Source organism: Dromaius novaehollandiae, chromosome 1, assembly GCF_036370855.1.
Source record: "Dromaius novaehollandiae isolate bDroNov1 chromosome 1, bDroNov1.hap1, whole genome shotgun sequence".
Lineage (NCBI taxonomy): Eukaryota > Metazoa > Chordata > Aves > Casuariiformes > Dromaiidae > Dromaius > Dromaius novaehollandiae.
The window spans coordinates 29,319,957-29,345,724 of record NC_088098.1 but is presented as its reverse complement, the minus strand read 5'-3'; the positions used below and the strand labels follow the sequence as shown (position 1 = coordinate 29,345,724).

Below are 25,768 nucleotides of genomic sequence, written 5' to 3'. Positions count from 1 at the left end.
AATGTATGCAGTCTTGGCTTCTCTTCTTTTTGAAAAGCGAGCTTAATAAATCCCTGTAATTTCTCTACAATGGAAAAGAGATTATAGGTCTAAAGTCCCGGAATGCGTACTTGCTTAAAGTGATGGACCAAGTTTCAGTTTCTGTTACGAGTTATAGCAATTTCAACAGCACAGAATTTAACTCCTAAAGTTAATTCTAAAGATCCAGAATTTCTGGAATTCTAGGGCTTTTTCCCCTTAATAAAGTATTTGCTAACAGACACTATCGCTGGGCCAGATTTCATACTCTTGACTTTATGAGCAACATATCATCCCAGAACAGTCATGCTGTTCAGATAACGAGCTTGAGGAATAAACTGCTCAGTACAGTAGTAGCTGGATCAATTTCTAAACACATTTCATTCAAAAGGGAAACCATCCAAATCTTGTATTGCAATTTATAAGCTTAAAATTGGAAGAAAGCCAAGAGGCAAATTATGGTATCTCCACATAATCTAGGTTTTTCCCAAAACCTTAACAGACCAGACAAATAGATTATTATTACCACTTCTATAAAAGGTTCTAATGGGAGCTGAACTAAAAGGTCAGTCTTCAATGATTGCATAGCCTACTAGGTTAGTCAGCAAATGATGGTCCTTTATAAATAGGAGCTTATATTGCAATTTCACCCCAGAAATTGGAAGAACTTTTTAAAGTTTCCCTGTAGTACAGTAGAGCTTAGGGCTGACTGGACTGAGGATGGAAAAAATTCACAAATACTATATGAAGCAAGCATAAAGGTATTGAGAACAATTTTTTGTGGCTAGTAACATGCTATAAAATGCAAGTAAATAGCTCTGTGGAAATTTTTAAGTAGTCTTATTGTTTGTCTAAAAAGCCATTAAATCAGCATGGGAAATAACATGAGACTGCAGAGAAAATAAGTGTTGTTAAGAGTCAGGCAACCTTATATTGCCAGATATCTAAACAGAACAAGTTTGGTTTTTTACACATTTGAATTTCATATTGCTTCTGAAAAGAATAGCATACAACAGAAATGCCAACAGACCATTAACTTGACAGTCAGTGCTTGCCATGTTATAAGATGAAAGCAAACTTTTTCTTTTAAACAATATATACTCACTAAGCACCCGAAAGAAAGAAGGAAAGATTTTTGCACTGTATTTTATGTTCAGCAAGCTATTACTCTTTTTACCAAACATTATCTCTAAAACTCTTAAACCCAGCAACCCAGAAACTGTGAAATATCTGTTAAAGGATTTCTTATGGCTTTTCATCGGCATGCTGCAGAATGACATTAGTTCACTGATATTTAGCAGAAAGCAAAAAATGATGTACTATATTAGAATATACTAATTTGATAATCTTTGTGGTTAACTTTCTAATACTACCAATAAAAAGCTGCAAAAGGAAAGAGCATGTTGTGGACTAGGTTTGTTAGCAGTAATACTTTATGTCAGTAATACTGACATATAGTAAGTAGTACACTTACCATTATAGTTTTTTTAACTCTTCCCAAATTTATTAATGAGGTGTATAAATAAAAAAAATGCTCCACTTTTCTCTATAAAACAGAAAAATGCCCCATTAATTCCTATGTTTTTGTACTTAAATGAAAGTGAAGTTTGCAGCAACCAGCCAATCAGGTTTGATTTGCTTACCACTAAAAAATTTGCAACAGTCATTTGGTCTTCTGCACTGGAAATTTAAATTCTCTAATAGAAACTACCAAGCTACCTTTGCTTTTGGGTTTTTCAAGATAAAAATAATTTTATACACACAAAGAAAAATTTTCTGTACACAACTTTTTTTTCCTTTATTTGATGTCATTCCTTCTTTTCAAGTATCTACCAAGTTTGTTCAAAATGAGAAAGCCTTGAGTTATGACATTTCCTCTTACACATCTACTCAGCTCAATAAGCCTTTCTTTTCTTTTTACTTTTTTCTTTTTTCCCCTCTTCTTCTACAGTCATAACAATATACCTGAATATCTTCCCTTTTTAAGGCCATTCTTTATACACTGCAAACAGCACTTGTTTGAACTCATTTAACACAGAGACAAGCCAGCTTACTTAGATAAATTCCGTTGGTAACTGCTGAACACTTCCAGTAATTTCAACAATATTAATAATGGCTAATTTTATAGTGCAGCTCCATAACAAGTCATATTGATTCAAATTTGTGCTGTTGCAATGGCTACCTCCCCGGCTCTGTGTTCCCACTCCTTGCCTACCCTGGCATTGATGCTTTCCCTCAGGGAGCTAAGCTGACAGAAAAATTATTTAATTGGTTTTGGTGGGACAGCATGCAGTGCCAGCTCACTGAAGAGTGCAAACACGAGACAAACATTACCAATAACAGGGAGAGGGAAGGACTGCAACAGCATCAACTTAGATAGGTTTACACTGCTGTGAAACTGAATTTTACTATAGGAAGATCAGACTTCAGGACTTTTATTACTACTATTCAATGGAATAATAGCCCCTCAGGCTGACATTTAGACTAGCTAAAGTGAGCAGCAAAAAGACTCAAAGTGGTTACATAGTAACATTTTTTCTAAAAATAATACACATACATATCCAAACTATACTGAAAACACAATATTCTGGCTATGAGTAATAAATAGATTCAAATACAAAGTTTTAAAAAGAAAACTGTTTAAGAGAGACAAGTTTTAGTGAGTGATAAAAAATGTTAACTGAATAGAAAGTTTTTGAAGATCATTCACTGCTTAGCCTCTCAACTTCAGCCTCAGAACTACTTCCATAATCCTTCACCTAACTCAACAGCCCTTGCGCAAAATTCTTCCAAAAAGAACTGCAAACGGTAGGATAAAAATCATAAAACATGCTCAGTTTCTACATCATCAAATCTGAATTGGTCTGAATGATAAGTCAATGCATTAAAAACTCTTTTCCATTTTATTTCCAAATGGCATATACATGCTCTCAAACATAATTTCCAAAAAATACTTAAACATACTAGACAAATTAGGATTTCAGTAAGCACAAGGCAACTGTTAAGAACCAATTTCTGAATAGAAAGATATTCATACAATTGATTGACACAGCACTGTTGCATGTCACAGCATCAATATTCACTTGCACTTAAACAAAAGCATTTCTTATCAATTCACAAATGAATACTAGAAAGTTTCACATGCAAGGGAAAGAGCCTTGTATGATTACATAAATATATATCAAGAATAAATATCAAGACAAACATCAAGAAAAAAATTCATTATGCAAAACAGAATCATCTTTTTTAAAATTAATAGCAACTGCATGAGATCATTGAGTTGTTTTATTGATAAACTCTTCCTCAGACATAGATCATAACAGACTCACTAGCCACTACATGTGGAAATGTTACACCAAGAATCTGCTCTTTACAAAAAAAATCCTTAACAAAGGAATGTCTATTGTCAATAACCTCAAACTTGTTTCTATTTCTTCTCCTCTACTGAAATGTACAACATACCCCATTCCTCAGCTAAAAAAAAAAAAAAAAAAAAAGAACAGCTAGGCAACTTATGTTGGCTTAAAGAAACAATATCTTAGCAAAACTATCCTAGTATTCCCACCCTGTCACTGTGGGAATTAAACTCCCTGGAATTTTTAATACGTTTCAAAAATAACAAACAGCTCCTTGGAAGCTAACAAACGAAGCATTCATCTTCTTAAGGGAAATTACATGCAACTCCTCCGTGACAATGCTCCCTGTCCTGAGAGAGCCCCGACTGCATTCATTAAGCCGAACCATTGGCTGGTTGTTGAAGCACCATAGTTAGGTGCCCAACTTAACAGTAGATGTCTGGACTCAAGAGAGGTTCCCCTCCCTTTTCCTCCCCGCTGTCTCTCAGCATCTAGCTGTTTTTTCTATATATTCCCTAGGAAATCTTTCCAGAATAATCAAGTCCTATCCCTGGGAGTTTGTCTCATTATTTCCCAAAAGAGTATTAAGTTGCTAGTTTCATACCATCTACCACCTTACTATTATGATAGCTATAAAAAAGGACCTATAGCTATAAATGGGCCTGCTTTCTGCTAGTGTTCTTGAGGTTAGCCAAGATCTCACACTGTACAGGTACATAATCTCGTCTTTAGACAAGCTGCCCATTTATACAATGTAAACAGGGGATCACCTGACAGTTCTTTAACATTATGTAAACATCACTGATAAAAAAGAAAACCATTTTCCAAAGAACTGACTTAGTTTTAAGTAACAAATCCGTGATGTTATTACAAAATTTAACTGAATTTCCACACACTATGGATTTTTTCCTGATACATAGATCATACCATATTTACTGATGGCTGTAATAAACAATTCTCAAGCAACGAGCACTGTTTAAAAACATGTAAGTGATGATACCACATATGCTGTTGTAAGACCTCACATGGACTGCAGTGGGAAACAAAGTTACACATGCGACAAGCCATGGTTCCTTAAACATAACATTGCTTTGGATCAAAAGCAAGTTGTAAAAATTCATGATAGCAATAGCGAATTGTCAGAATGAGAATCTGTTTTTTATGTGTAACCAAAAAATTATTTTCCTCAATCAATAGGTTGATTAACATGTAACCAAATTCAGGTCATTAATATGGCTTCCAAGCATGAAGGGAAAATAAACATGGTGAGAGAAGTGTTTAATTGTTGTCAATTAAATACTTACAAGTCAATGTACTACTTAACTATCCTTCATTCAACAATTCAGACTGCATTTTTAAGAGTATCAGAACTTTCTTTGACAAGATCCTGACTATCCACCTTTATTCCAACAAATACTGCATCAACTCTTCAGCGAGTCATTGCGCAAAGATTATATTTAAATGTAGCAAACATTCAAGGGAACATTGTCAAAGTGTAAGAAACACCATTCACACAGAATCACAGACTGAAATTACCTGTTTGTAACTATGTTTTTCTGAAGGTAAGCTTGTCCACTTATGGCTCAACTTACAGCTCTCAGCAGGAGTTAAAAGTAAGATTTAGAACAGTTCACACAAAGACAAAGCTCTACAGTATGATGCTATGCATTCACAAGCTCAGCAGGACAAAATAAGAATTTTCAGTCAGTGGGAGATTCTGCTAACTTGACAATTCCTGTATACAAGAAACTTTGAAATGTTTTGATTAGAAAAACAAAGCTTCCGTTACATCATTCCCAAACGAAATAGAATAGCCAGACCTCTCTACTACCCACGCCAGTCAAAGGAGTCTCCCACTGGCTCAGACACTTATGGGAAGTTGCAGGGTCCTGGTTGAATGGCAGGAATACTGGCACTAACCTCAGCGGCTCGTCAGGAAGAATGATTAAAAGAAAAAGAAATTAAATGCTCAATACAGTATACGTTAAGACTTTGGAGTTTAAACCCTCCCCCAACCTCTGAAGGGAATCCCTTCAGCAATTAAATCAGAGCTCTGCAAAATCCCCTAAGAGGAATAAAATAATCCATAAGGAATTTTTGAAAAAGAAAATATTTTTCAGAATGTGAATGAGAAATTCTGCAAAGAAGTAAAAGAAATCTTCAGTAAAGATCACACCCTCTAGTTATGCAAATGAAAATATAAAAAAAAATTCAAAGCAGTCACTCAAATACTATTAGTTCAATAGCGGAAGTAACATTCATCTTGCAGAATAACCCTACTATTTAGCTGAAACAAGCAAAAACATACAGTTAAAAATAAGAGGAGTCTTCACCTCCTCTACATATTTTTACATTGCGGAGTGTGGGAACAAAAATTCTAAAACTGAAAGCCTCTCTATCAGCCTCCCTTCTTCTCCCCAGTCTCTCAAGTGACAGAGTGACAGCAGCCTTGCCTTGAATGACATTTCTAGTATGATTTGAGATCAAACCAAGCAGGTCACACCAAGATATATAATATCAGAAATTCAGCTTGACACAATTTTCTTAGTAAGAAAACAGCCTAATAAAGTTACGTCACCAGAAGCAACCACAACTGATTACAAACATAGAACCCAGAGACTTTAAAATTAAGTTAAACAGGAGAAACAGACTTATCATGGAAATACAAAGAGGCTTGTCTGACCTGAAACTTTCTTGCATTCAGTTGCACTGACCTATCATAGTGCAAAGTCCTAAACAGTTCTTAACTATACACAGCCTCCTGCCTCCTGTACAGGGCAGTTTTAAAATCCTGAGTGATATCTGCTTAAAATCTGAGTTCTTCAAATTCCCTCAAAATAAAAACCTGTGATCCAAAGGAACCTAAAGAATTAGTAATACATTTAGATGCATGTAATTTTTGGCTAAGTACAAAAACTCAAATTCTCCAACAAAAAAAAAATCACAGTTTGCATATATATGGGTTGTTCCAAGTACAAAATAGCTAGAAAGGAGGTGAAGCAGAAAACATTCCAAAGGAAATGTAGCAACTAATCAATCAATAACACTGCTGCATATGACACAAAATACAATACAAAGTCATTAACTACAAAGCGTAAACTGAAACCTACTTGTAAAGTATCTATTGACTATTATCTTGTTCCAAAAGGTTCCACGTTCCAAGGAAAGCACTCAGAAGCCGACGTAAACTAGTTTAGCCAATGGCCTAAAACAATGGGTCTTCTGAATGAGAAACAAGAACTCAGCAGACAAGTCCTTGTCTGGAGTTGTGGACAAGTATGTTGAATTTACCACAATGACATATTAGAAGGAAACTGTAATCTAAGTATATGAATAAACACCAGAAACTATAGTAGCCTGTGTGAATACCCGAGACATCCAATGTTCTGGCAAAGTTTGAGTGTGGGGAATTCCTTCTCCCCCCCGCCCCCAAAGAAAAAAGCACGTGTTAACAAATGTGATTAGAGCTCTATTTATCAATCTCTGGCAAAAGCAAGACCATTTTCTTTGGGAGACTGCCACATTGATTTCCCTCCACACATGCTTTTTAATAAAGAATGAGGTTCTTGTATAGCGTCCCTTAAGACCTGTCAAATATTGCAACAGAACAGCAGACTTATGTGCATTTTTAGCACCATCTCATAAATCCCTTTGGCTAAATTTCTCTTCTATAAGCAAGACAAAGATCAGTTTACATTATATTGTGGGAGGTCTTCAGGTTTTGGATTCAAACTTTCTTATAACATGCTGTGTTTTAAACGAACATAAAATATTTAAAACAGGTTCACTGTTTCATTTAATTCATTGAATTACTTGGGGAGGGGAAAAAATACCTACCCCATTTAATTCAAAGCTGATTGCACAAGTGATTATGTAAAGATAACTGCCTTGGCCTATGATATGTCTGGAAAAAACTCTCATAGAACCCTGAATATTAAATCCTGCTTTATTGAGAAAAGAGCCAGCAACCCTTAGCTTCCATATGGAGAGACTATTGCCAAGGGTTTTGGTTTAAAATCACCATCCTTACCAAAGAACAATTATTTTATTAATACAAAAATCTTTAGACCTATCTTTAGAATATCCTATCATCACATACTGCAGCAGCAGGAGGTGAATCACTAAACGAAACAGTAGTTCAAGTAGAGATCAGAAAGCCAAGACTGCTGGATTTCTATTCCCCACTTGGTCACCAATTTTCTCCATCACCTTGAGTAAACACATTAATTTCACTGTGAAGGTTTACCTGTCACCAAATTGGGGGTATATTATGCTTTACCACCCTAAAGACATAATTGGAAGTTTAATGTTCAGAAAGCCACATAAGGCATTCAGATGAAAGGCAATGTGCCACTGATTTAAAAGATTTCTGAAACAAAATACAGAACTGACTGAAGAATCTCAGCTGTTTTCAGATCACTAGTTGCTTAAAGAGAAGTCTCAACATTTTCCCCAGACAAATTTGTTTCATTTCTACCATCCCACATTGTTTTGTTTCTGTTTATTACAAAATGTGCCCTATGCCCTGCAGATCAGTAAATCTGTTTTGCATACACAAATGCATTAAGAACCAGACTAAAACTACTTCCTAATTTTGCACATGCCACAAAAAAAAAAAAATACATGTAGCAGCAGCAAGTTTTCTTCATTAGCAAATGAAAACATATCCATATCAATAACTAGAGAGGAGATGCTCAAAGTCTCCTATCTGAGCCACTTCTCAGGGGTCTGTATTATATGAACCACCATTACTATTGATTCAGAATACTTTGTCTACACATATTGCAATCCTTACCTTAAAAAAACCCGGACCTTGGATAAGTTTAAGTAGAAAATTTAATATAAATAAAGCTGGGATTTACCAGTGCATCATTTTGCAATTTCTCTTTGAAGATGAGTCTTATCCATCTTACATTGCCAAGTTTCATGTATTTGATAACTAATGAACTGAGTTTGGTGAAAACAAGGATGAAGTAATCCTCTGAGCACTCAAAAGAGTTAAAATTCAGTATGACTAAAACGAAACAGCTAATCTTCTAAAGCATTTCACACAGAACAGTCTATCTGAATTTAAAATAATGAGCTGGTTTGTAAAATCCATTGCTATGAGGACCATAGAGAAGTACTATAGCACTAGAGTTTGTCAACACAAGTGGATTGTTCTCTGCAACTTTTCCAACAATGTGATATTCATGAAAAGAATTGGGTCAAATGCTTCAAATAACCCAGGTAGACAAAATATTAAAGACAGGCAATAACATAGCCCTAAAAGGGTGATCAACATCACAAGTCAGTATATGATAAACGTACAAAAAAGTCATGGGTTATTTGAGCTCTACTCCATTCATAATCTGTAAGTTTCACAATTCTTACAGCATCAGCAATCAAGACATTAAAACCGCCATCCTGTGTGCAGATAATTCTCTGTTCGCCAAGCTGAAGGGATTCTGCTTTGATGTACAATGTACAATTCTTTATACTTGCCAAATAAGCTTGAACCAAGTGGTACATAACTTTATCAAATCAAACAATGACTGTAAGGTTACACAAATCACATCAGTTCCTGGAGTTCAGAAATTCAGAAAGAGTCCCTTAGATCAGCACAGGAAATTCAGGAACACTATTTGAAGTCTACGCCCAGCACATCCTCCAAATTCTTTTATTTTTATATATAAAATATGACACTATGGTTTAAAAAAAAGAAAGGAAAAAAAAAAAAGGTTGTGATCAAGATAGCTGTTCACTGAGCAGGGTTCAACACAGGGCTAATGGCTCTGATGAAGTGAGTGGTCCAGAAAAGAACAAAATGACCAGTGATGCTCTGCTTAGTGGTAGACTATTGGCAAATGACAGCTGCTTAGAAATTGGAGCATAACCCCATAAGAAGAAAGAAGAGAGAGGAAAAAAAAAGATGGCTAAGAACCGTATATTGGATGTGGCTGAAGAATAAGCTCATGGGGAATTGCCACTGGTCAGCTCACATATTGCAGCTCAAGCCACAGCTATGTGGCTGCAAAGTTGCCAAAAATCAAATTGGGAAAATATGAATTGTTAATATTTAAGAGAAAATGCTAAACATAATATTGACAACAACTTCTTACAGCACATTTTTAGCTGCCGGATGAATTTTTAAAAATAAGGGAAAAAAAAATCAGTTTGACTATTTATGTCAGGTAAAGAGCAGTATAGTAACTGTACTGATTATAAAATCCCATTCACTTTACAAGTCTTCTGGGTATTTTTAGTTTCATAAATCTAACTTCACACTATGTTTCAGACATGTTCCATGAAACATTTTTAAAGTAATTTGAAGTTAAAAATAATCTTAAATCTCCTTTACCTATCTCAAAGAAAAAAGCCAGTTTATATGTACTGCTTGAGAACTTACAGAGTGTAACTTTCATCATATCCAAAAAGAAAGCTTTGTCCTATATAATCATCACTGAATCTTATGTTTTATAATGCAAATGTTTTCAGAACAAAAAATAATTAAGAGTTTTCACCACAGGAAACAGCATACACTGAGTACTGTACTTTGATTTCCTCTGTTGAGATCCACTGCATAGCTCAATAGCAAATGATATGCAAAAAAATCCTAATTATTTCCAAGCATACAATGCTACAAGTGTTTAACAGTCTGATCACAGGATTTGATATCCAAGAGTATTCAATGCTCCTGTTCTCTTCTGTTCAGCCAGACTTCTGATTTGCTAGAGCGTATTTATATAACAAATCAGTAAGGCATCATTTAATTGTAAACACATCCCCACATCCTCAACTGAACCAAACATTTCTAAGAAGTTCTTTCATATTCTTATAGCTACTGTATAACAGTTATACATTCTAAAATGTATAATAAAGACTCAAACAGGACTACCACCCAATACATTATTAAAGCATTCAACAAAACAGGCTGAAATTTTATACTCTCATTTTTAATGGAAGAAATCAAGAAGAAACATTTAAGAGAATCTTTTTGACCACTGGGTGCCACTCTTGTTCTGTGTAAAATAAACTGCCTGGCACTAACTCAGTCCCTTTTTACAGCTTTAAACAACTGCAATTCTTCTAAACAGGAGAGAATAGATGAAAGAATTCTCACGCAAGTTTCTACACAATACAAACTACTTTTTGAAATCCTTTACGGTCGCTTCTAGCCTCAAAGAAACAAGTTTGAGAGAAGTCTAGAGCAGACAAACCCTTACAGTATGTAAACTCCTTTTCTGTGAAATTACATAATGATCTAGTTATGCTATGTCTAAACTGCCATATTCAAAGCAAGATATACCTACTGCAATTGCGCAGCCCTGTAATATGGTTTTGCCATTGCTAGTAACAGGCCATAAGCTTTGTACCGAGTTTGCAACACCTCAACTCTGAGCCTTGTCAGGCTTGCTCTGTCTGAACATTTCTTGACCTGCCTGCAGTTTTGTTTTATTTGGTGTAGCTGAAAAAGCTATTTCTTTTAATTGACCAGGTGTCTATAGCTAATGTGTTTTTCTTTTGTTTATCTTTGTATGATACAACCATAGCTTTATACAGATAGCAGTAACAAGGAGTTAGTCTATGTAAAACGAGATATTTACAACTAACCCAATGACCCAGCACACAGCAATGCAGGCCTGCTAAGATAGCAGAGGCCTTGAGAAGTGGAAATACAGGACATGGCTTAGAGGAGGCACAGGCACAGGATGATAAGGGATAGGGGCACAAACCTGGCACTGAAGGCTCTTTGGCACAAAAGAGTTGTTTTGCACAACTCACCAACAATCAGTTGGACAAAACTGGTTTTAAGGGTAACAAAGAAACAGTATCTAACATATTTAAGAGGCATCATACATAGTAAATTTGGATGTAACGTGGAGCTGCAGACCAACAAAGAAAGAGCAAAGGTGTAAAAGCGTGTTAGCAAATATATAAAAATGACCTCAAGTGGATCCTAGCATGAGGAAGAAGAAAAAAATCAATATGAACATCATATTCCTCCCAGCAAAGGATTATAGATGCTGCAGCTCGCCATAACACCCCCCATATACACCTGAATGAAACCACCATAGTTAGGACCCAGAGGAGCAGGGGAAGGGCAAGCATAACTTACACTCCTTTTCTTTATGTTAAGAAGTTTATGCATTACCAATTTAACTGATCATTATTACTGAAACTTTTTCTGCATAGACATAGTCTTTCTCTTTCTGTAATAACTACATTTGTACTAATACTGATTCTTGGATTAATCTCTTAAGATTTCAGTTATACTAAGTTCTTGGTTTCATATATAAGGCACATATAATTTCCTCTTTGCCCACAGAACATGACTTTGAGCATGACATTGTTCTGTGCACTTGAACAAACAAACAGTCCCATATCAGACATTATTGCAAACATATGTATGCTACAGTCCTACTGTTTAATACTATTCCTAACATTTCATAGACAGGAATTTGAGGCAGAGATTAAAAGGTGGTCTCACAGAAGTGAATATAATGTATTATGGACATATCTAGTCACCAATCTAGATGAGAAAACATGTAACTCATCTATTTCACACAAAATCGAACACATCTGTTTTAGCCAAAATTACAAGATAAATTAGTCAGTGATGAGCTTCATAATACTATTATGCACACCAGCAAGTTTTAAAGTTGCTGTATCTTTCCACTATACTGTGGCCTTAAGCTATTGCAGTCACAGAGGCAAAGAGCAGGCAAACCAATGATTGCTCTGAAGTCATGCAAGTGTCATGCAAGTCATGCAAGCGAAGTCATGCATCAGGGAGATGCATCACAGTGCTTGCAGTCCCAAGCTAACATCTCAAACACATCATCATTATTCCTCTCATCATCAATAAATAAATATTAAAAGAAAGAAATGGTATGATATGAAGGCCTTCTAATTTGTATTTCAAACGGTATAACCAGAAAATACTTTTCCACTATTGCCTGTTACTTGCACAGATGTCCTTTTCCACATCCCTGTCATTTTATTACTCTGCTCCATGAACTCTTTTGATATAAAGATCAGAAAAATGTACTTAATTTTCACAACCAGTACAGTGAAAACAGTTTTTTGTCACTGAGTATCCGAACAAAATAGACATTACAAAATAGTACGAATTTTTTGAAAGGAACTCCTAAAGAATAAACAAGCAATTAAATGACAGATTGACAAATTTATACAAGAGGAGCTCTTCTCTGTTTCTGCATTCAAAGTATAAGTGTCCATAAGTACATGTATATACATGAACCTTCTAGATGCAAAGACAGACTATGATCAAAGTAGATTTACAGCATGGAACACATTTTTATGAGACAGTCTCCAGAAGAGAAAATTTTTTTAAAGATTATTAAAAAAAATTCTAACATTCATTTAACTGTTTACTGCATGTAGTAATATTTACATGTGCATTAAAATATAAATTTGTAAAGGTAACTTATAAAAATTCATATTTTATTTAAAGGACTAGGGCAACAAACAAGGGGAAGGACAGGAAACCTGGATTACTGGCTAGGGTTCCTAGCAGTTGCAACTAACAGTATACTCAGATTCAGAGCAGGCATATAAATACACTTCAATACCTGTAACAGAATGACAGCACATACATGTCAGCAACCAAGAAAATATGCTGAAACAACTTCAGGAAGGAAAACTTGAAGGGAAGGAGAACCCTTAGAGTTAACCAACATTCAGTATCTTTAAAATAAAGCTTCCCAGCAGTTTCATGGTTTCAAATTCAAAGCTCAGCAGGACAAGATCCTAATCAGCCTGCTCTAACAAAAGCAGCTTTGGGCAGGAGGTTGGAATAGACAACCTTCCAACCTACATGATTTTATGTGTGGCATTGCTATCAAGTTTTACAAAATACCTGTATTCGGGCTGCCGACTTATAGGATGATCCTCCCTTGGCCATCTGTATCCTGATTCATCCTGCAACACACACAGAGATTGCTGTATGAATGTATCTCAGCATCAGATGCGAAATACAGTTAGTACCCAAATGTTACTTATTTACTGTAGAATGAAAGCATTTGATGAGCTGAAAGAAAGTATTACTCTTTCGCAGAGATTTACTCTCTGCTTGTCCACTCTAACCATTTCTCTTTTTGTTTTCCTCTATCATTACTAAAAAAGAACCAAAAACAAACAAAAAAATCTTGAAATGCTGTATGAAACACAAACAACTATGAAAATTTCCAAACTATGTGTATGAACCCCGAGTTTAAAGGGGGAAAAATAATCTCCCCATTCAAATGTAAATTCTTATCACTAACTTGAAATTACAGAATTTCAGACAGCTAAATAAATATAAGGGGGTTGGGGGAGACATCAATCATGACTTTTCAAAATCACCATAGTTTTTGTACTTAAATGTAGCTGCCAGAAAAAATGTAATCAAGGTCATGACAGAATTTAAGTTAGCAAATATCTTTGCAAATGAGAAATTCAACAAGTCGTATGTACAAGGACTTGTTATATATGAAGATAATTCTGCAATCTCTCATCTACTCATTTAGATAACTTTACACTGCATTACAGATAGACTTCTAGCAATGTCTGTTTTCCCACATCAGACTCTCTGAGCTCTCCAGAAAACTGGAAAAGGGCTCCTTTCCATGTTGATAGAGTAATTAGGAACCACAGAAGCAGCAAATCAGAACATGGCATCATCAATCACAACAGTCTTAGAAGTACAGTAACTGCATAAAAGCGCAAAGTATCAAAACCTAGATGCTTTTCTCCCTCATTCTATTTCAGTTTAAGAGAAAAACAACAATGTTACATATGAAATATTTGGGTCATCATTGTTCAGCATTCAAGCATGAATGAGAAGACAAGCATTATATTAATGAGAGTAGAATCACCTTACGTACACCTCGGTGTGGTGGACCACTTCTTCGTTCATGGGCAAAACTGCGACCCTCCTCATAGTCTCTGTAGTCAACGTGACTGTAATCATCGTACCGGCTGTAACTTCCATCCCCAGGTCTTTCAAGCAGTGGTGGTTTCTTGGGTACAATGTTTACTACTCTATGGTAGTCATCCTAAACCACAAAACAAGTGAAATCATATTACTTTTAATAACCGGAAATCTATAGTGAAAGCACAAAAACCAAAAAGGTTATTTCTTAAAAACTGGAAAGTAATAATCTTAAAGCTGAAATAGCAGAATGGAACAATATGCATTAAAAATTATGTCAGTCTGATGTTGGAATAGCTTATTGCATCTAATTGGACACCATTAGATGTAGATGCAACCCTTCAGGCACTACTAGTTTAACTAAAGATGGAAAACCCTAAATGCAGTTAAAGTTTCTTTTGAAAGTGTAAAGCAGTAGCATTAGCTCTTTTTTCTTTCTAAGCATCAGCTACATATATTTCTCAGATACCCTCACCATTAACTTAAGAAAAGAATGCAATAAATAGTTACATCTGTAATGACTATAAAACAAAGAGCGTATTTGTAAATGCTACTGTTTTTCTAATGTCAACAATATCCTCCACACTACGAAGATTATAGTGAAGACAGTCCATGCTTCATGAGCTGAATAAACACTTTTTCAATACATTCCAGCCTTTCTTTTCCCCAAATATTTGATAGCTATTTCCTATAATGCAGAATTATTCTATTTCCTTCAAATAAAACATCACACACCATTTACCAGTTAAAGACATCCTTTGTTTATTAAGCACAAATCTGAAGAAATACAAATACACTTTCCAAGAACTGAGTATTATATAAACTAAATTGCAGGTAAAAAGTAAGTGAAAACGTAAGTTCAAGACCTTATCTTTTAAGTCTTCTTCCTTTAGCAAGATATTTTTTCTACCGACCTTAAAAATTCAAGCTATAAATGCAGGCTTGAGTCAGCACATGCAATTTGGAAGGTGGAAAAGACATGCACAAACTAGAACTTTTTCCTAGTTGTAGAAATCACAATCTAACAAAACAAAAGTTTTTGCAGAAAAATACATTCAGTTAACAAACTGTGAAATGTTATCATGCAAAAAAAAGTTAGCTCTGATTTCAGAGACCACCCAGTAAATTCGCTAGAGGGCAATACAAAGCCGGCCTACAGCCATACTGATGCAAAGTAGAGGCTATATACATATATACACACAGCCACAAGGCTTAATCAACCCTTACCTAATTGAACACCCTCCCAAAACATTTTTTCAGTTTGGTGACTTTGAAAGAAGATATGCTCTGAAGCTAAAGCAAAACTGCTCCGTGCTTCAACCTCACTCAAAAGTCCGCTCCACAAAACTATACTGACATACTAACTATCATCAGATTTGGACAAGCCTCTTGCTCTCCTGAAAAAAAGACATTACATTCTGTATCACTGGCGTGTCTCAATCCCAACATATTAAACTACTAGCAAACACTGAAGCGTTCATAAGACAGACTGATGAATAAATTCATTCCACTTCGCTTGCGTGTACAAAAATAAGTCAGACCATTATATGTACAGTTATAACAGCACAGGCTTACAAGGAGAGAAACTGCCTACCAACCATCTTGAAGGAGAAGAGTCGTGCAAGAAGGAGCTACATATCCACTTTTTAGTAAGGCCAAGCAACATCAGTCTTGGTTGGCCTAACCACTGTGGGCTCTTGGGGGGGGGGTGGGGGGGGCAGAGGGATAGTACTGACAGTGATACGTTAATGTTTTCTGCTAGTCCCTTCATCTTCAGTTGCAAATGCTTACAATATAACCCTAACATCGAAATACCTGGTTAAGTCTTTATTTCATTAGAAAGAAGATTGCATCACATCTTTTAAATCTAAAAGTAAAAATTCATAATGTATGTGCCATGTTTTGTTCCCTAGACAGCTTGAAAGGCTAACAAAATTTAAGAATGTCACTGTTGCAATGATTCAATTAGATTAGCAATATGCTAGTAAGGTCAAATATGGCTTCACTTAAAAAATAATAGTAAAGAAAAAAAAAATCTATGAAAGTCCATTCTGCCTTCCCCTGTGTTCTATTCTTTGTAAGTATATTGGAGAAGCAGCTGACTAAATACCCTGTGCAAACTTATCTGATTTCTGGTATGCTGAAAAAGCAGAATTTTTGTTGTTTCCTGTAAAAAGAGTTAAAACTGTCACAAAGTGGGCAATTACTAACACACTAATCAGAAGAGATAAGACTATGTAACTAGTTACTAAGCTACCAACACCAGTAAGCCACAGAAAAGATAAGCTGAAAATATGGTAGAGAGAACCCAGACAGTATGGCAAATCAGGTATACTGTCACTCCCAGATTTAAAAGAAAGGAAATAAAAGCCAGATAAGAGACTTAGATACCAAAAATTTATATTGCCAAATGTATATTGCATACCAGGTAAACAGAAACATTCAGAAGATGTTCTTTAAATTCTATTTAAATTGTAATAGCTGTAAAAGACAAAGTTCCAACCTGTTTCTCTCTTCTTTAGTGATCTCAGACAGACACAGGGGAGAAAAAACATTATTTTACCTACTTCTTTGGCACAGTGATTTTCTAAAAGCACTCTAAAGTTAATCTAGTGAAGGGCAACAGTAGATTTTGTATTTTTTGCTTTTACAAACGTAACATACAATGGAAGCCTCCGTGCCTCCAAAACAGACTTCCATCAACACTCTTCTTGGCAAGCTTTTAGCTTGCAAGGCTCCAAAATACAATTTCTGTAGCCAATACCTATTTTAGAAGTTTGTTACAAACGTTTGTTTCTAATCTTTAAACATTATACCAAAAATGGCACTAGTGACAAGAACAATGCTGAAAGTAGTTATTTTACCATCTCAAATAACTTCAAAAATATATTAACATTAAAAAAAAATCATTCTGGGGGAAAACTACAATATAGTGTGGCTTTTGGTTTTTCCAGAAGTTATTAAAAATCCTGTGTGTAATTACACACAGAATTAAACTGAAAAATTGTCAGAACATGACTACTCTAAGATGCTTTCAAAGGATTTTGGCAGAAAAATGTACAAGGTCTAATTGGGTAGGCCCATTAACTCTGTGCAGATCCATTTGCTAGATTGTTAGCTTAAATGAATGAGAATAGAACTGAATCAGGGGGAAGGGGGAAATATGTAAAGGTTTACTAGAAACTCAATTACTTATATAAATCCAGCCCTTATGGTATAAGCCCAGTCCTAAAGAAACATAGTGTACACTTGCATCAGGATGAATCCTTGGAGGAAGCCGTTCTCTTGGAAGTCTTTCGTATTCATATCGCCCTTCAGACCACATTTCATCTCTTCGATATGCCACTAAAGACAAAAAAAAATCCAATTAACCAAAACCAAACTTACTATGAGTAGCCAAAACAGAGTCAGCATAGAATAAAGGCTCTCCAGCTTCTCCCAGGGTAATATATTATGCACAGGCTCAGTACATACACTTCCTTTTTTAAACCAAGTCCTTTCAAAAGTGAATCTACCTCGCTATAGAAAGTAATCAGTGAACTTCAGTCAGAAAAAAGGTAAAAATCAAAGTTCTGTTAACATCATTAGTCAAAACTTCTGAATTGCAAAGAGCCCAGGTAAACCTCTTCTAAGAGTTAATAGATACAGTTTTACTGGTACAACTTTGATATACCAGACTATTTAAAAAGCCGTTTACATTCGCCACACAGGACAAACAAATCTGAGCAGTGAGCATCTGAGCACAGTCTGAAAGCGGTTTTAACTAGGACCAACACTTGTGGCAGATTTTGTACAACCCTGTACGGAGTTGTGCTATGCACTCTTCAGAAAAGAGCTCAGAGTTTGTGCAAGAACAACTGGGGATTAGTGCAATACAGTCAGTATAATTACAGATACTTACAGATACTTACAACAGTCCTATTGAAATATAAGCATTTTGCAAATACCAGCTGTACAAACAAATTCACACAGACGTACCTTACAAAAATGTTGAGACTGCTCTGCTAAAATTACAGGAAATTTTAAAAAAAGAGTTGGCTCCTCTGTTACAAGATTGAACAATTCCTGCTTTTTAATGTAATATTGTAATTTTGATTGACCATCTGGAAAGAGGTTAAAATACGACACATCGTTCCAACAGTCAGTACAAAGCTCCATGATGCATCAGTGATTTAAATATATTCTATACACGCAAATTTTTCCTGTTTTAATTTGGGATCTGGCAGAACAAGAGACTTTCTCTTCCTAGAAAAAAATGGCTTTCAAAATCAAAATTAGTAACTAAATTCAGGTGGAAATAAAATCAACACCATAAGACAGCCTAGTCGTGCTGTGTGAGACGACACAAACTAAAGAGCAAAAGAGCATTCTGACAGTTGTAAAGGTGACGCACCTAAATCCTGAATTATATAACATCTATGGCTGAAAATATATGAGAAATTGCTAGAATTATATTTTTCAAAGTTCCCTTTTGTTTTAGCTACTAAAAATATTTGGTAAAAGAAAGAAACAGCAGGACATATTCGGGAGAAGGGATACATAAGACTATCTACTCTAACCTCACGCAAGAAAAATACTTAACTGGAGATAGACTTCTGAGGCTATATGAAAATAATCATTAATACAGATGATCAAGATAAGGGTTTATTAACCATCAGAGGAAGTTTTTTGTGAAAAACAACAAATACTTGCATACTCACTTTTCTGTCAGTTTTAGCAATCCGCTTCTGAAGTCCCACTCAATGATTACCTAAAAAAAAAAAAATTAAACTGAAGTAAGTAAAAAAATTCACATATATTAATATTTTTTCATTTAAGAAAACCAGACATTTAAAATCTAAATTCTTTTACTGCCCATTCCCCATAATCTGTCTGCTTTAGCACAAAATAATTCATTACGCTAAACTAAGAAAGTGTGTGAACTATTCAGCTAAATTCAGAATATCAAAGAATCTCCCATGACAAATTATCTTAGGTACAACACTTTCCTAATAAATACTGGAGTTTTGTTTTCCTTTTATCATCTTTTGCTCACTACCCCACGTCTCAATTTCTCTTCCATTTGTTAGCAAAGTCTTTTGGAAATTACTGTAACTGCTTCCACAGAAACAGTCAGGACTGTGTTTGATATATTCATTTAACTTGTATTCATTTAACTGTCTTTTGGTATGACTAGAGGGAAAACAAGACTCAGTAGCACGTCAGAGGTTAATGAAAAGCTTGGTTTAACATAAGCTTGGTTCAACATAAACTTTTCCTTTGATAATTTTAGAGAGTAAATCCTTATGAAGTAGCTCTTTCTCCAACTATAATCAGCCTTTCAGTCCAGACGTGTTGAATCTACTTTGTACCATGCGTACAAACAAATCAGAGCATCTTCTTAAAATGCTGTTCCATTTATGGACTTGACTTTAAGTAGGTTCCATAACCAAGGCACAGGGCTAGTCTGACATAGTCATAGACTGTAAATAAAAAACTGACTGAACAAATAAGAGTTTGGTTGTTACTGTTTTTTTGCAAGGATAAGATTTAGAGGATCTATTGTGCCTGGCATCTCCAACATGCTCAGTGTAACACTGCCTAATTCTAAAATAGACAACATATTGTCGTATTTGCTGGTTAGATGTATCCATAAGAAGCACTTTCCCTGACATTTTCACAGTAACTGCATCAGCTTGTCTTCATTCTCCACTTCAAGGGCTTCTTCTAAACACTTAGTCCCATGTCAGTGGCAACATGTGCATTAACTGTTCCCAGGCAGTCTCTGAGCCCTTTCTTCCTGCGTCACCTGGACCATGCTCCACCTGTTCTTACACTGTCTGCTCCTCACTTCTGATTGTCCCCACAATTCTCTCTTCTTTGTACCTAGAAGAAGAGTAACTGAATACATTTGAATACTGACGAGATCACGATGCTGAAATACATTTAAGGTACTGTTTCTCAAAATATCTTGCCGTTGTTCCGTCATGCCCACCTCTTTTCCCAGCGTGGACCATTCATTCCATCCACAGGCGGTCACAACTGGAAAACACAGAGACTTTTTGTGGTGTGGCCCACGTCACTTCTCTGCATCTCCTAATGCCTGTCCTACTCATCCACATCACAAGCACCTCTCGCACATGTACAGACTTTGGTAATTGATGGCTATTCACACCCAGTTTTTAGACCAACAGCAAACATCAGAAAATGGATTAAGATTCTGGCTGGTGGTTTTCAAATATTTGTGGATTTTGACAAATACAGTAGTGCCCAGGCACCGCTGCCTGGAACACTCACTGAAGCTGTGAAGTTGACTGAACACCAGTCTCAAAACCCAACACATTTCAGACAAATGCCATTAAAGCTGAATGCCAGCTTTCACATCATGCTGCTCTGCCAGTTAAGCCACCTTCAACAGCCCAGTACACATTCCTGGAAGCAGGCACTGACATTCACCTACATGCCCTACGGAGTTATTGGGCAGCAAGGGTGATAAAAACACTCCCACTTTTATCACTGTTGATAGACCACAGTGAAATTGGCAAGAATTAGCACTGGTATTTTGACAAAACAAAAACACAGCTTGGAAAAAAAAGAAAAAAACGGTACAGATATACTATTACAAAAACCAACAGACTGAAGGGTGGGGAAAAAAAACAGAACTATATCAGACAACAAGTATGGACAGAGAAGCAAAATTTCAGTGAGGAGATTCTGCAGTTAGAAGAATAAAATAGAGAAAAGTCAATCAGACAGAATCCACCACCGAATGCATTGCCCAAAACACTAATAGGGAAAAAGCAGGTGACAAATTTTATATAGAAGACCAAGCGTATAAATTTCAACTGGAATCAATGAGCTAAAGTAAGGATGCTTTTGAAAATATCAGAGAAAAAAAAGTTTAAAGCGGGGAAACTGTGTTTTTCAGTATCTTGAATGTATTTCATCTGTTACCATTGAGAAAATTTCCATTTCTTAAATGATGTGGCCTATTCAGAACACAGCTTTAATAACCACAAAGAATTTAAACTCTAAAGATCAGTATGAGAAAATTCCATTAACAAGAATTCAAGAGATCAGACCTCGAGTTTATTACACTGTAACCAGATTTATCTGTTCTCTCAAGACAACAAAGTTGTCCTAAAACAAGGATAATAAAATCCATTTTTGCCTCCTATCTAACACCACTGTAACTGACACTATTTTCTATTAGCATATACAACAAAAGTACTACGAAATTTCTTTCATATTGTGACATATAATCACCTGCTGTATTAATTTAAACAGCCTTTTCCTCATTTTTGGTCAGAGGGGCCTGTTTTCCCTAAAGCACGTTCCTTATTCTCTCAAATAATGATACTCCAGCATGCACAGAAACCCCTCCACTAGTGCAGCACAAGGTGCCCCGCTGTGGCCAGCTGCCAGGAATGGCTTTGCTCTGATTACCACGGCACTACGTCTTGTTCTATGCTAGTACAACAGATGTAATACAAAAAGGTTTTTCCTCACCATGCGGATTACAGGAGTCACTAAAACTTCAGGTTTTTGCAGGGTTTTCTTTTTCAATCGATCAATTTTTCATTCTTTCTTCCTTTCTAAAGAACATCAGTAAGGTAAAAAAGCCGGCACATTTCTGAGAGCCCTCCAGCATTTTCTGTATAATCCTTGTCTGTTTACACTTGAACATCAATTTTCATCACACCTTGAAATATCTACTTCTCCAGGATCTCTAATTCTGAAGATGGTGCTAACAGCCTTCCACAGGCTCCACAGTTTTGAAACACAAACCGTGCAGCTCTCTAACCCAGATGACTCTATCTTGCCATATGTGAACAACGCATAAAACCAAAGCTGTGCTGTAAATCCAGAGGCAGGCAGCGGCAGTCTCTCTGATGCTACTCAGATATATCTGAGCTTATCCTGTTACTGTGGCAAACAACGGAAACCGGAAAATCTGAGCCAGTTTAACTCTCTGCTATGATCTGGAAAGTTCTGGAAAAAAGCTCAGATGCTCTTAAATAAGTAAAATCTAAGAAAGACGTTCAGAGAATTGCAAGTGAACAGAAATATCACAGCCAATTCTGCAACATCTGGCAATTGCTGCTTTGAGAATAGAAAGAGATGCAGCTTTTTCTTCCAACATTAGATGGATTCCAACAACTCGTGTTTGACAGCGTTTCAAACATATCCTGCTATCTCCTCATAGAGAGCAGGCAGGACAGATAAAACAGGTTGGGAAAAAAGCTATCTCCATCCACATACTTGGGAAAGGCTGAAAACACTGAATAGTCATATTCTATACTGGTAACACAAAAAAGCATGAATGTAACAACAGAGAGAAAAATCCAGCACAGTATTAAATAAAATTCTCTACTATGAGGAAGGCATGGAGAAAACAGAGGGATACAGAGAGAATCCACCTGTTCCTAATAAACATTACACCATAAGATTTTCAAAAGCAATTAGAAGCAAGCTTAGGCATAATCAACTTAGATGAGATACCAAAACAAGTTGAAATAAGAGGCTTTCTGTGTTTCCCTCTCCTTTCTTCATAACTATTATGATTGGAAAAATATAAAGCTTGAGTATTTTTGTTATCTAAACTATTCAAGTTTTCTCCAAATCTTTTTAGTTCAAGTCATTTGCTGTTGCATAGAGTTTCATACTCTGACTACAGGTTAAAATAAATGAGGAAATACTTACCTCCCTTCAATTTCAATACTTTTCAATTTTCCTGAATATCCATTTGCGTTAAGACAAGAACATATATTTGAAGTACTGGTATCATGCCTCTATTTTCATCCCTTTTTTATCTGAATGATCTCAGTCATTTCAGCCTCTCTACATACAAGAGGACCTTCTTCCATGGCTCCAGTCAATCTGTCAACCTCCTTAATTTTGCAATATATACTTTTTGTAAGGTAAGACTTACAGGAAAAAATAGAAACTTTTATTAAATCAATTAAAAGTTGGAGGGGAAAAAGCAAACCTCCATTCATACATATTCTTCTTCTTCAAGTGAAAAACAGAAAAATTGGGTGGAAAGGGGGGAGAGGAAGCAGTGCCAGGATCAACTGTCCTATACAATCTAAACATTCCCAATGACATGTACCACTGATTTATAAGGGGGAAAAAAATCCATGTTATATTCCACAGTGCTCCTCGTTCATCATTTGTTCTTTTGGCTACAGATATACACACAAAAGTATTCACTGACACCATCATCCAAAAGTCCTTTTCCAGATCAGATTCATTTAACTCAAAAGCTTGTAAAACATTTAACTAGATCTACGCTTCCCTTTAACATGCATTAATGCACATTTATTGACACGGAACCTCATCTGTCATTGTATCCTCTGTTTTTCCAACTCCTGACACTTTTGACACTCCTTCCAATCTTTCTGACTTAAAGTAAGGAAAAATCAACTTAACAAAGCACTGATCACCGAAGTCAAACTAATTCCCAGTTCAGAAGGAAAAGAGCCACAGTGCGTAAATTGAAAAAAAAATATATTACTACCAAGAGCATTCTGACGAGGATTTAAAACCCCACTGGTTTACGCTTCTAGACACTTAATCTATCACTGCGAGTAAAAGAAACAAAGGTAATGCTTTGGGGGTATATTTATATAAAGACTGAAGTATTAGCATCTTTAGTGAAGTATTAGTATCTTTATGTGAGCACCCATAGTTATCAACGCCCTGTCCTTCATCAGTGTCAGTGCCACAAAAGAATATTCTACCTAGCTGCGATGGGGCTGCTGTGCTAAGAATGTCGATGCAAACAACTGTACAGATCACCGCTTCCACAGTGCCGTTCCACCTTGCAGCACAAGCATTTCGACAACAAAATACACCAGCTCCCCATACTGCTGTCATAACAGGTCAAAACCTCAATGCTTTAAGCATTTACACTTGAAAGTACCAACAAGCCCTGAACATTTCACCCACCCCAAATCAGTAACCCAGCTTCCACTAATCACCTGTACAGATTCTGTGAATTTCCACACCTTTTTGCGTGTCTTTCTTACAGTACCTTTGAAGTCCCAGACACGTCAAATAAAGAATTATTTTAAAATGATCCATCAAAATTCAGGGTAAAGATCCTACTTAAAAAGCATGAGAGAGAAGAGAGAACTGCGAAGAGCAGACTTAAAACACTCGGATACTAATAAAAACTTTAAGTATATAACAGAACAATCTGTTGTTAAGCAAAATGTAAAGACTTGTTTTAATACTTTTAAGGAAATCAGCTCATAAGAGACTTGCTTAGGTCTTATTTACCCCTCCAGAAAAAAACAGATACTGATCACATCCACACAAAGCTTCTCTGAAGATGTATACAAAGGGATTTATACAGCCTCTAAACATTCGTTTCTTATAATTAAAGTTCAAAATAACTCTCGAAAGTATGAAGAAAAAAAATAATAATAAACTGAAAGACAAATTTTTCTGTTGTGTATGGGTTAAAAAAAGTGATTAAGGAAAAAAACCCTATTCTTTGTCCAAAATTCATACATGAGTCTTGAAATAATGGCCTTCTGCCAAGGAGACGGTATGGCTCCAGTTCCTCCCATCCCCATGCTTCCATTCATACCAGCTTCTAGGAAGCTACAAAAAACTACACGGATTCCAGTCAAATTGATACTGGTTCTCCACAGAAGTTACAGCAGCAATGCCCACCTCCAAAGGCTCTCAGGAGCCGCTGTCTTGCAGACCTTACAACTGCGTTTTTGAATGCACTTAAATGAGAGCTGGCATTACAAGAGTACTTAAAAACAGCCAATGCCCAACTGCTACTAACTTCAGACAGAAGTAAAGCACTCTGTTCACTTGCTCACGAAAACTTTTGGCACTCTGAAAACCCAACTGCCTCGCAAGGAGAACTGTAACATCAACGAGCACAACGCTAACCCGGGCTAAAAAGTCTCAATAAATAAATAAATAAATATAATTAATTAATTAATTAATTAAAAGCTCCTCGCTTCAGGCTGAAGGGGAAGGAGGCGAGGGCGCTCACAGGCTGCTAAGCGTCAGATCCACCTCAACACCGTGACAAACGGCAGTGCCGGGGGCGGGGGGGGAGGTTCGGCACCGAAGCGCGCACGGACCGGCGGGGGACACCGAGCGGAGCCCAAGGGCGTGGGGGGCAGCGGCCCCGAACGCACGGACGCACGGACCCTCCCCCCGCCCCGCACACATCGGTACCGCCCCGCCCCCCCACACCGGCTCCAGCCCCGGGCTCCGCGCCGCGCCCCCCGGCGGGGGTGGGAGTGGGGGCGGGTGCTCTCCCGGGGGAGGGGGTCCCGGCCCCCGCCCCCCCCAGGGCCCCAGCGCGCGCTCACCGTGCGCACGTGCCCGCGGCGCGGCGGCCGCACCTCTCCCGCCAGCGGCACGGCGAGCCCCGCGCTAGCGCCGCGCCTCCCTGGCGCCACTTCCGGCGCCCCTTGCGCGTTGTCGGAAGCGCCCGCCTCCCTTCCGTCATTCCCATCGTCTACTG

At 36.7% G+C, this 25,768-nt stretch overlaps 1 protein-coding gene across 3 annotated transcripts in view; it reads right to left on the bottom strand.

Moving 5' to 3' along the window:
- Positions 1-25,754, bottom strand: part of PPHLN1 (periphilin 1) — a 75,971-nt gene extending 50,217 nt beyond the window's left edge. For all 3 annotated transcript variants that reach the window (XM_026117739.2, XM_026117740.2, XM_064507967.1), the window contains exons 1-5: positions 25,614-25,754; positions 18,990-19,039; positions 17,543-17,634; positions 14,234-14,413; positions 13,237-13,298 (exon numbers count right to left, since the gene is read on the bottom strand). In XM_026117739.2, coding sequence (XP_025973524.1) covers positions 13,237-13,298; positions 14,234-14,413; positions 17,543-17,634; position 18,990 — 335 coding nt within the window. In that variant the 5' untranslated portion in view covers positions 18,991-19,039; positions 25,614-25,754. The remainder of the gene's footprint in view (positions 1-13,236; positions 13,299-14,233; positions 14,414-17,542; positions 17,635-18,989; positions 19,040-25,613) is intronic.
- Positions 25,755-25,768: the final 14 nt, after the last annotated feature.